Raw genomic sequence first — 12774 nt, forward strand, 5'->3', positions numbered from 1 at the left:
CTTCACTGCACTTCCAAGGTTGCAAATTGCATGGGAGGAGATTTCCCTTCTTTCTCTTGAGGAATTGCTATTGGATTCGATCCAGCCTTCGTGTTAGCAGAACGCTATTTGTCAAGAATCTAATTAGACTTGGATCCCAAACAACTCCCACACAACCAGCAGTCAAGAAGTCAAAAACCATTTTGTATTAGGTAAAAAAAATCTGCAATCAAAGTCCTCTTAAAGTGCTAAAGAGCAAGGATCTTGCTTTAAAGACTACCATGTGTCTGACCCAAGCCATGGTATTCTCAATTGCTTTATATGCTTGTGAAAGTTGGACAATGAATAAGAAGACCAAGAAAGAATTGATGCCTTAAAATTTTTATATTGAGAATACTGATTGAAATCTGGTATTATAGGGTGGGGGGAAATCAAGAAAACGAAGATTCTCAGCAGTGGGCTGATGGCAGCATCATGATGTATGGTGAAGAGACTGAGATTGTTCACAGTTTTAGTTTGCTTGGCTTCACAGTCAACACTCTTGGCACTGTCATCCAGGAAATTAATAGACATATTGCGATGGGAAAGTCTGCTGTTAGAGACCACTCTAAAGTGCTGAAGAGCAACGATGTCAGTCTGGAGACTAAGGTGTGCCTGATACATATCATGGTCTTTGAAGCTGAACAATGACTAGGGATGATAGAAGAAGAATTTATGCCTTTGAGCTGTGATATTGGAGAAGAGTATTGAATATACCAGGGATGCTAAGAAAATGAACAGGTTTGTCCTGGAGAGGATGAAGGCAGGCTGCTCCTTGGAGGCAAGGATTTGGAAGCTTTGTCTGACATAGTTTGGACATGTTGCAAGGAGGGATCAGTCCTCGGAGAGGGACGTCATGCTTGGGAAGCTGGAGGAACAGCACAGGAGAGGAAGACCCTCAATGAGATGGATTGATTCAGTGACTAGGGTATTCAGGGTACGTGTGTCAGAGACAGTGAAACTGGCACAGGATAGGGCAGGGTTAAGGGCTGTTGTACATACAGTTGTTATGAGTTGCAGGTGACTCGATGGCACATACCAACAAGAACAACAATACCAGGTTATTCTGTCTCTTCCAAAAGAGGGACAACTCAAAAATACAAGGTATCTCTTGGCTTATAGCTCTGTATCCATCCTCATATGGCCGTCTTCCCTCTGGGCAGGACTCTGTGTCTCTCAGCCTTTCTTACACGCCATTACTTACACTAGATTAAGACCTATCTTACTCTAAGTTAACTGACTGTATTCTCAAAGAGCCTATTTTTAAGACAACACTCACATTCACAGATACTCAGTCTGTGAATTTTTGGAGGACACAATTCAGTCCATAATACCTACCATAACATCCCGAACACTTAGTCTAGTAAGTATTCAGTAATTTGGTGGTTAATAATTGAAGGGACGCTTGCTAAGTTCAGAGCCTCTAATTCTGGTTCTTTTGTCTGTCTTGTATGATGTTGGCATTAAACCTTCTCTGATTCACAGTGTTCACATTTGTTTGTGGATTAATTAACAATATGGCTCCTAAGAGCTCATGTAGTTTTATCTTTCTAGTCTATTTCATTATAAGAAAAAGATGTGAGGGATAACAAAGATCCTATTTGGGCTGGGGATAAGGCAGTGGCAGAGAGCTGGTTGGCGCAGCTGCCCTGAAAAGACAAGAATAATTTCTGGGAGAATTCTTATTCCTCTAAATTGATCTAATTTTAGGGGAAATGGTGAAATGGGAGAAATTTCTTTAATAGGCCCTCCTTTTTCCTTCTCTTCATTGCTTTTCAATATCCTCATACAACCTCCTTCATTATCACCAAGCCATCACCTTCAACCAATCAGTGTTATCAAGCCTTCTTTCTGTCTTGCTCTCTAAGAAAATGTCTGATGAATTGGAACCAACTCAATCATATATAAGTACAACGTTAGGAGCTCCCTATCACTTTGCTTTCCTGCCAGCAGGGCTTGTATTTTCCAGCTCAGCCTCTCTGGGAGAATTCTTACCTCACAAATTTATTTGTAAAGGCTAAACCTTAGACAAGGGGGGATGAGGGATAGAAGCATTTTAGTATTCACAGGGAGACCTTCAAAAGTTTCTCAAATCCCTCCCAGAATCATCAGTTCTCTACTACTCAGGTGTTTGTGCCTGGCTCTGGGAGCACTATAAAAATCCAAGTACAGAAACCCAGTTCCTGCATTCCACTTTGCAATCTAAACCATTCTTTGGATTGGCTATTATCCAGGGTCGTGACCATGGTAAGGCGAGAGAAGTATTCAATGCTGGCGCAAAATTTGAGAGGACCCTACAAAGCTTAGTAGTCACCATAAATGATATTCTAATGCCCCATTTAAAATAAAATTTAATGCAAATGTTCTATGATGAATAAAATATCAGCATTTAACATGAAGACAGTATCAGTATTAATGATCATTCCTTTTTGCCTCAGCCACCACTGCAGTTCTGGTTAGCACTCTTGGACTCATTCCTTTACATTCTGATGATGCATATCACAACCTCAGGTAATGAAATGCACAAAAGAGGAACATTTTTGCTGGCTGCATCACTCTGTGCTGGGGAAGCACTGGGAGGCAAGCAGCCAGGGCCCAGCCCGTGGAGTCAGCTGCCCGAGAACAGGCAAGGAGCCTACAGGACACTCTTGCGTCACTCAGGCTGAGTCCCGGAGGAGCAGTTTTCAAGGATCTAGAAAAGTAGCTCTTGTTGCAACGCAGCAGCACTGTGAAGTGGTAAAACCATTCCCCTTTTGAACATAGAGACACCCGTATCGTTTCCAGGACACTCATATTTCTCTAGGCATCCATTCCACCCACATTTTCAAGAGCAGACCCTAGCCATGCAACAGTGAAACTCTTCACTTCCTGTCCCTCCAAACATTTCTGTACTATAAAATCCATGAAAACAATATTGTTTTCTGTCACTTCATGGCCAAATACAGAAAGGACAAACACAGTGTCTCTTTGCCAAGCACTGAGAGAGCATGAGAAATGATTCCAAGGAAGGCCCTCTGTTTCGAAAGACTTTTCTTTGTTGCCACCACCTGCTTGAGATCTTCCACGTGTTGAAGAAGGGCAGAGTCCCATCAGCACTGTCAGTTAGACAGGGGCCAAAGCCGGGTCCATAATTCTGAAGAGCCTGCCTTTGTTGATGCTACCAGAGGAAGAAAGCCAAAGGTGCTCTCCTTAATTTAAGTGAATTGGAAGGTATTTTTGGAAGGAAAGTGATTGTTTTTTAAAATAAATGATGGGAAAGGACACTCCTGAACCCAACACTGTATAACAATGTGGCCACAGGGGCACTCTAGCTGTAGAGCCTGTGGTTACATTATATTATTTGCAAAACGGGACTCGAAGCTATGATGGCCTAGTGGCAAGAAGCTGCACTGCAATCCTGAAGGTGCACCAGATGCCCCACTGGAGAAGGAGGGGAAATCTCCTTCTGTGGCCAGTTGGATCCAATTCTAGGGTACACACCATAAAAAATAAACAAAAAAACTTGGTAAAGGGGAATTCAAGATTGCAGATGGAATTAAGGTTGCCAATCAGCTGACTCTCAGATAGGGAGAGCATCCTGGATTATCCAGGTGGGCTGAATGCAATCACAAAGGTCCTTGTAAGTGAAAATGGGAGACAGAAGAAAGAGAACCAAAAAGGAGGTAGCATGAGAAGAACTTGATCAAATGTTGCTGCCTTTGAACATAAAGGAGTGGGACCCCACATCAAGGAACCAAGGAAAAGCAAAGAAATAAATTCTCCGCTACAGCATTCCAAAGGTACACAGCCCTGCCAATCCCTTGAATTTTGCCCAGTCTTACTTCCAATTTGCACGTCTTACTTCCATAACTGTAAAATAATAAATTTGTATTGCTTATTACCATTAAGTTTATGTTAATGTGGTACTGCAACTAACAGACTTCCTTTTAATCTCCTCACTTGCTGAAGTAAGTATTTTCCATCCTTCAGTAATTCTCGACAACACATTTTTATTTTCATTTACCTTTGACCATCTGGAGCCCTGGTGGCATAGCCCTCATAGAGATGGGATGCTAATTCAAAGGCTACGCACACTTTCCAGGTGGAATCAACCAGGGACATCCGAGCAGCTTCCTCCTGGAGGAGGTAGAGCCTCGGGAAACCAATATGAGTCAGTTCTGATCTGATTGTTTAAAATTATTTCACTTGTGTTTACTGCCTTTTTTCTCATAAGAATGTAAGCTCTAGGATAAGAGAGACTTGGTTTCTCAACTACATATCTGGTTATATATATAAATCTAGATCTAGATCTAGTTAGGACAATGGCAGGCTTTCACTAAACTGTTGTTGTATGAGTGAGCCTAAATAAAATGAAGACCTTAGAACTTGTAAGACAATAGATTCACAATTAGAGAACTGTTAACAGAATTCCAGGTTTTGTAAGGGCTGTGTTGCAAAGAATTGCCCTATAGAAAATAGGATCAGAATGGGAAATAAAAAAAAATAAATAAAATAGCGAATTAGTTACATTATTTGAAATAGCTGAGTCAGAGAGTATGGACAGGAAGATGACCTAGTGAGTTAAGAGTTGCACTGCCAACCCAAACACAATCGTTTCGAACCCACTAGTTGTTCAGCAGGAGAAAGATGGGCAATCTTCAGAGCGATTTACAACCTCCGAACACCTTCAGCTATGGGTCAGTCTTGACTCGACAGCATATAATAAACCTTTAGTAATACAGAGGAGTTCTCCTCAGTTTGGGGAAATTTAAAAAGGATGAGAACTTTGGTGACCTATTTCATTGGGAGTTATGCTGCTAACCCAATGGTTCAAACTCACCAATGGCTTTTGTGGGAAAAAGAAGTACAATCTCTTCTCGTGTGATTTACAGCCGCAGAAACCCCACTGCAGGGTCAGTGAAGTCAGTTCTGACTCGAGAGCACTGAGTTAGTTAGAAAACAGGGTGAAAAGTATTTTGAGTTAATTGAAAAATTATTGCTTAATTTGCACAGTTCTTAGAAGACAGCACAAAAAGATATCATACAAGAAAAAATAGAGTAAGACTAATAATGTGATTATCTTTGCTATTTAAATTGATGAGTTTAATTCTGTAATGGAAATGCTAAAAATTATTAGATTCTGCTAGATAATCTACTTTTTAATTGAAAAAGGTGACATGCTAAGAAAAGTCGGGTTTCCATAGAAGCTGAATTTGCATGGCCTAGAGAGCGGAAGGCATGAAGATATGTTTAAAGGCCCAGGAGTCAACATTCGCAAAAAGGCCCTCTAGGCCTGGTGTCCTATCAGGCTTTGGTCACCAGATCACAACAGTCAATTCCTCTCTCACTACATGGACTCTGAGCCTGGCAGAGAGAGAAGTATAAACTTCCTGAGAAGCCAGAGTGCCTGAGCCAGCCAATGTACACCGAGCTAAGGCGGGACCATAGGGTGTCCAGCCAATGGGCGCACAGACAGGCTGCACTGTCCCAGTCCTAAGGGTTTTGGGTTGAGGTCTCACACCCCGAGCCCGGAGATGTGGGGCCCCAGCGAAGCTGAAACGTGCATAGCAGCGCTTGGTGGCGTGCTCTTCGTGCTTCTCTTCACTCTAGTGGTTCGCCAGCTATTGAAGCAGAGGCGGCCAAAAGGATTTCCCCCGGGGCCTGTGGGGCTGCCATTTATCGGCAATATCTACTCCTTGGCCGCCGAACTCCCCCATGTCTACATGAGAAAGCAGAGCCAAGTGTATGGAGAGGTACAACCCAGATGGGTCCCCGGGCAGGGAGGGCTACCATGTGCACCTCATGCCTGGGTCTTCCTCCCTGGGTTCAAGATGGTGGAAATTCTTATCCGGCACCTACTAGACTTTGAAGGAACGCTGCTTCAAGGGCAGTATTTATTTGGTGTTCTCTGAGTCGCTTCCAACTCCTAGGAAACTTCCTGATTGAGCGCCTAAGAGTCTTGGGGGCACAATGCCCAGATCAGCCCTCCTAAGCACCCCACGCTCAGCCTTACACCCAGTGGCAATTCAAGCGGATTTCCACGCCCTGGAAGAGTCGAAACGCCTGCTTCTGCGCATGTGTAGTGTGGGCATGGCCAGGCCACCACAGCCAATAGTGACCCACCCCTGCGGCAAGCAGGAGCAGGCAGCTGCTGGCAGCCCCTACTGGCCATTTATTGTTCTTGTAGAGCTGCCACTAGCACAAAATTGAGTAAAGTAACTTATAACTGACTGGAGACTGTCAATCCTCCCACAGAACCGCTGGTGGATTCAAACTGGTTCACTTTAGAATTGCACTTACCACTAGGCCACCAGTATAATGTGGTTAATACCATTGAGACAGCCTAAGAACATCCTACAGGAATAGGTAAGGAGCGAACATGCCAAAGCAAGAGAAAACGCATTAAGGCTGAAAAGCAAGAGTTGAGACACTTGTAAAAAAAAACAAAAATATTATCAGTAAAGACAGCTGATGTGATCGCATTGGGGTAATTTAGGAAGTGGTAAGAAATCTGCAGATTCTGTTTATATTCCAGGTGTAGAGACAACATGAATGGATGTGAGCTTTGGGAGGGGTGAGGGGAATGGACTTTGATGCGTTTAGTCCCAACAACTTGAAGGATGGCAGAACCATTAACTGAGAGAACGAAAAAATGTATATAAAGCAGCTTTAGTAGAAGGTACGATTATGATTAAGTGAATAGAACACTTCTAGAAACTCCTTCATAACATCTTTGCCAAAGCCATAATTAGTCCATTTGTTACTGTTATCCTGGGATAACCTAGCTGGGATGCCTGGCTTGGTGACACCATGTGTGCAGAGTCTAAGCTATTGCTAGGAACCAACTCACAGCTGACCCTCCAGCGGATTTTCAGAGACTAAATCTCACTGGAGATTGTCCATCTTTCTCCCGCTGAGCTGCTGGTGAATTCGAACCACGGCACAGGCGTGGCCTTACTGCCAGAAGCTCAGGTCTCTACAGGTGAGCCCGCTGGAGCTCCCTCGTATGTGGAGTATACCTACTGTTATACAGAGTTCCATTTTTCTTTTAAATATAGTAGTATTTGTTGCTACACCAGAGTCCTGCGGGCCTAAGTGGTTAAGGAGTTGGAAAGACAGGCGGTTTGAATCCACCAGCTGCTTGGTGAAGGTGAGGGAAATATGGGCAGTTTCCTCCTTTGAGATTTAATCTCTGCAAACCCGCTGGAGGGCCAGCTGTGGTCGGTTCCGACTTGTTCGCAATGAGTGAGAATATACACAGCCAAACGCACATCAACATAAATGTCTACATGTACTGTTTGACTCACCCACTTCTTCGCAGTTGGAGCTGATTCATACTGAAGCATCCAGTGGGTTTTCAGAAGCTGTAAACCAGACAGGAGGAAATTGCCCTTCATTCTCCCACAGAGCTGCTGGTGAATTCGAACAAATAGAGATGCCATCTTGGTAGCTGCTCAGTAAGGAGAGCAACTCCCTGCAGACCACATCACCGGAGGTTTCGTTGCACCATTTAGTGACATCAGTTACATTTTTTGAGTTGTGTAACCAATCTCACATTAACTATTAACATAAAATCACTCCCTCCTTAGCTTCCTGTCTGGTCTTTCAAATTGCTGTTTCTAATAAGGTTTTCAAAACTGTGACCTTTAGAAAGCAAATTTCCAGGCTTATCTTCTGAGACACCCCTTAGGTGGTTTCAAACTGTTATGCAGGGACTCAAAAAGCTAGAGAAACCCAGCCTGCTGCTAAGGAGTCCACCTCAATGGAAAAGATCGCACATTTTTCTCTCTTCAAGCACTCATGGGTTCAAACTGCCAATCTCTTGGTCAACAGCCCAACAAGTTAGAAACAATGCCACTAGGTCTGTATAAAGTCCTATTAAAGCAAACACCACATTATATGTTGTTGTTGTTAAGTGACATAGAGTCTGGATGGCTCATAGGGACCCTATGAACAAAAGATCTGAACACTTACATAATTTTCATCGTTTCTCCAAGTTCATAGATTTTCTGGAGGCAAGCTCTTTCGGAAGTAGATGCCACTCCTGCCTTCCAAGCTAGTTTTAATCGGGGGATTCCACCAAACACTGTCCACCATGGATAACCATTATTGCATTTAACACATCAGTGTCACAGTGTTCAGCTTCACAGCAACCACGAGTTACCTCTGTAGAGCAAATAGACAAACCAGTGCTATACCACTTAGAAGAATGTTTGACCAAAACTAAAATCAGGCCTGAGGGCCACAGATTAAAATCGCCCACCTTTGGTTTGGGAGCATAACTTTCTATCCACATTATATAATGTATTTTTATTATAAAATTTGTAATATTTTATATTAGAAATAGAAATAAGCTAAAATATTTTAAAACCCTGTTAGGTATCTTATTAATATTAAAATTTACATAGTTTTCTTTTTAAATTGATAGCATGTTCATAGGGAGCCCGATGGCCTAGTGGTGAGAAGTTGTGCTGTAATCCCAAAGGCATGTGGTTGGCACAGGGCCTACCAGCTGCTCTGATGGGAAAAGATGGGCAATCTCTTCCCATGTGATTAACTGTCTCTAAAAACCCACAGGAGGGTCAGCTATGGGTCACTTCTGAGTGTGCAGTACACAAGTGTGTTAATTGTCACTTAAAATGTTTTACTCTTAAAAAACCCCACAATAAAATAAATAAAATGTTATATTCTAAAAGATATTCAAGAAAAGACAAAGTTTACAAAGGTTTTATTTAAAAGATAATTTATTTGCTATAATCAAAGTTTTTATCTATCTAGTTAGAAGTTTGATGGGCTAATTTATTAGAACTTTTTACAACTAATGGCATATAGTAAATAATTGAACTTTTCTCTGTTAAACATAACAATTTTTGTTACTTTGAAAAGTTAATTTTGTATAATCCACTTCAAAAGAAAAGGTTCTGCAATCTCATCAAAATAAATCCTTTTGTCTTAAACCAACCGCACTGTTTTGAAAAGCTTAGGTTTTTACCTTTATATCTTTGGCTAAATAACTTAAGTATTGTTTCCTGGTAACCTGTGATAAACTCCTCCCAACTTTGATTTTTTTTGAAAGCCACAAAAGAGGTTGTATTATAATGTTTCTGCATTATAAAGAGAAAGGTGCTAACAGGATTCATTTAATGTGATATGATTTAAATGAAGATGGAGGATGCTTGGTGATACAGTGTTGTATGTTGCTGCTAACTGAAAAGTTATCAGTTCAAATTCACCATCATGTACCAAGGGTAGTCTCTCTCCATAAAAAATTTACAGACTCAGAAAATGGAAGGAAGGCTTAAGGTTTGAATCTACCAGGTGTTTTGTGGGAGAAAGAAGTTCACTGCTTCTGGAAATCCTGTAGCCAGTCAGCTATGGGTCAGTTCTGACTCTACAGTACTTAACTACATTTCCTCTTAAGATTTTTCCTGTTAGACAGCAAACACTATCATGTCATAATTTTACGATTTTTTTAATTGCTAACTTGGTCATCATCTGTTGAGCTCTCTTAACTTTGTCACAACTTTCTTCTGACTATAGTATTATCAAGGCCAATGATTTTAACTGGGGAATTAATATCCTTTAAATAATTTATTAGTTGTTACTCAGATGTTTCATCCTTTTTTATTTATCCATACCTTTTTTTATTACTATTCAGAAGTTTCAATTGTGAAACTTGGTTTCAAATACCTTGGGCATGTTGCTAGAAAGGGCCTGCCAGTCCTTGGAAAAAGAGAATATGTTGGGAAAGGCAGAGTCAGAAGAAGAGAGCAAGACCCTCAACAAGTTGGCCTCAAGTGACCACGGGGCCTAGTATTTCAGAGGTGATGAAGCTGGTACAAGATAGGGCAAGGTTCATATCTGCTGTTCATAGGGTTGCTATCAGTCGTAGTCAACTCCACAGCACACTTACATGTTTAAAGAGTTTATAATTTGTTATAGTCTTCATATTTCCTGATTATAGGTATCTTGTCTCAAGATCAATAGGCATGATATCAGAAACTCTGAAAATTAGTTTAATCATGTTTAGAGATTTTATCCAAATGTGGCTTGGTTGTGTTTTATTTTTTAAATTTTGACTTAGTTTACCTTCACATTACTTGTGTCATTGATTCCCATCATGTCTTTCACTTTTAAGATATTATTAATACTTATTCAAGTGCTTCTTGGAGGCAAAGACAGGAAAGCTTCATCTTTCATACTTTGGACATATAGCTAGGCAAGGCTAGTCCTTGGAAAGGGACACCATGCATGGAAAGATGGAGAGTCAGTGAAGTAGAGAAAGACTCCAGTGAGGTGAGTTGACATCAAAATGTCAGCAATGGGCTCTAGTGTGTCAGTGGTGATGAAGAGAGCACAGGTTAGGGCAGAATCAGGTCAGCTATTCATAGAGTCACAATGAGTCATACGTGACTTAATGGCACCTAACAACAACAACAGCAGCATCCATGGCCACATTTAATTTTGTCTGTTTAAATATATTGCTGCAAATGATGGTAATACATAAAAAAAACACACCACAGGGTTGTCAATTTAAGAGTGTGTGGCAATGTATTAATAGCTCTTATTTTTTTTATTGACAATAAAAATGCTTTACTAAAATATATAAACAAAAATAGTGCTACTATTTGGACTTATGGAAAGAACTGTGATCTTTTGGTCATGGATACCACTAGACAGAATCAGTATTTCCAGGTCTCTTGGGTAGAGACTTAAGAGTTCACAAATTACAGCTAGTCTAGAACCATGTAGAGTAGAAATTAACTACATATGACTGAGTGGACTGAAGGATTAATATGGGTTTTATCTACCTATTATGTTGTGGGGTTAAAAAAAACCTGCATATTTGGACTAGTTCTTGTTATTTTATCCTTTATACTGTTTTTATATAACCAATGAACCAAGAGGAAAAAAGTAAGAAATATGAACAAAATTGAAGCCAGAAAGAAACCTTGAGGGAAAAAAAAAATGAAGAGATGAGAAAAATACTTACCATGGAACACTTTATATTCAGCATAGAGTTATTAGTTATTGAAAGAGTTGGTTGGTTCTTGCAGTAATGGAATACATCAGACTTTAAATGGGTTTAGGGATTACAATTCTTAAATTAGAAATTCTCTTAATAAACTTTGAAAAATTGAAAAGGCCATAACTTAGAGAATTATCTCAAATTCAAGCTATGATTTTACAAACATAGTAACATTTGATTTCCTGTTATTCTCCTAAGGAAGAGCTTATGCTTTAGTGGATAAATGTGTTTATATTAAGTGCATAAACAAATGCATTGTCAGGCTTGTTTCCTTAGCTCAGGGACCTGAGGGCCTGATTTATGGGTCATCTCTGCCAACTAGTCTACTGTTGTTCTAGCTCTCAATTCAAAATTCAGCATCTAGGGACATAAAAGCAAGAAATAGTCATCCAAGGTCCAAAACAGTTGGCCACTGTTCACTTGGAGCAACAGAAGAAAAAGTATCCCAGATTGAGGAAAGTAAAGAAAAATAGCCTTGCTGCTGTAACAGCCAAATGAGCTGCCTCTTAAATTATTCCTGCACTTAAAATAAAGCATATTCCTCATAAGTCATTTCTGCCTTATTACAACACTCAATCAAGTTTCTAAAGCTACAAATCTTTGTGGAACAGACTACCTATCTTTCTCCCATGGAGAAACTGGTAGATTTGACCTAACTTTTCAATTAGCAGTATAATTCATAATGCACTGCTAATGCAACATATATAGCTCCTTAAATAAAGATAGGAACTCTTCATGGACAATTCTAACTTTTGAGTATTTTAAAAAGCTTATGAAATATCTTTTCTCAATGGACAAGATTGAAGCATGGGAAAAGGCAGAATTATTTTTTATTTTAGATGTGAAATCTTAGTTTTTGCTTTATTGTTGTAATTACATGTAAAAATATTTGTAAGTGCATTACTGTTTATGATAGAGAAATGCAATTGTGTTGCCTGTTCAGTCAGGAAACAAAGAACTGAAAAATTTTAAAAAGATAAGAATACAAAATATGCTTCAAAACAATGAGAAAAACAATTTCTTACACAAATACCTTAGCTCAGAAATGTACTCACATAAGCACAAATATTAGGAGGATATAAAAATACAGATGTGAAACCTGGACAATGAACACCAATCTACAGCAAGCTAGACAATGGATTGTCCAGCTCTTGGACAGCACATGAAGTCTAATAAAAAGCTTTCTCTCTTTCACTGTGGTTTCACAATTTAGGAATAGAAGGTGACCTGATCATGTTTGATTAGTAGTTTGATTCAAACATATCGCTTTAAAAGTAAAGAACGTGTCAAAAAGACAAAGGGTATTAATCAATCAGTCATTATTGATTTTAAAGAGGAATTTACAGAATTTTCTCAGAATAGTTCTGAGAAAAATAAGGTGCATTTTAGAGTTATTTTGAATCATAGCTACAATTTTCTAGTCGTAAAGCTCATGATAGAGAATAACTACACCACAGGACTAGTGTTTTAGGCTGGGTTCTCTGTTGTCGCTGTTGTTTGATGCCTTCCAGTTCACCTTCTCTCACAGATCCTCTATGAATAACGTATTAGAACCATACCCTGTCCTGTACCATCCTCATGATATCTCCCAGGCTCAAGTTAATTGCTGAAGTCGCTGTGTCAATCCATCTTGTTGAGAGTTGTCCTCTTTTCCACTGACCCTTTACCTTTCCCAGCCTGATGTCATTTTTAAAGGACTGGCTCCTTCTGAAAATATGTCTGAATCATATGAGATGAAGCTTCACCAT

At 40.0% G+C, this 12774-nt stretch overlaps 1 protein-coding gene across 1 annotated transcript in view; it reads left to right on the forward strand.

Annotated features, from left to right (window-relative positions):
- The first annotated feature begins 810 nt into the window (after positions 1-810).
- The window catches only part of LOC102846276 (vitamin D 25-hydroxylase-like), a 28369-nt gene continuing 16405 nt past the window's right edge, over positions 811-12774 (forward strand). Inside the window, exons 1-2 of the mRNA XM_006892050.1 lie at positions 811-818; positions 5546-5750. Of these exons, the coding sequence (XP_006892112.1) occupies positions 5721-5750 (30 nt within the window). The 5' untranslated portion in view covers positions 811-818; positions 5546-5720. The remainder of the gene's footprint in view (positions 819-5545; positions 5751-12774) is intronic.

This window comes from Elephantulus edwardii, unplaced genomic scaffold, assembly GCF_000299155.1.
Source record: "Elephantulus edwardii isolate Elephantulus edwardi_28Jun2011 unplaced genomic scaffold, EleEdw1.0 scaffold00109, whole genome shotgun sequence".
Lineage (NCBI taxonomy): Eukaryota > Metazoa > Chordata > Mammalia > Macroscelidea > Macroscelididae > Elephantulus > Elephantulus edwardii.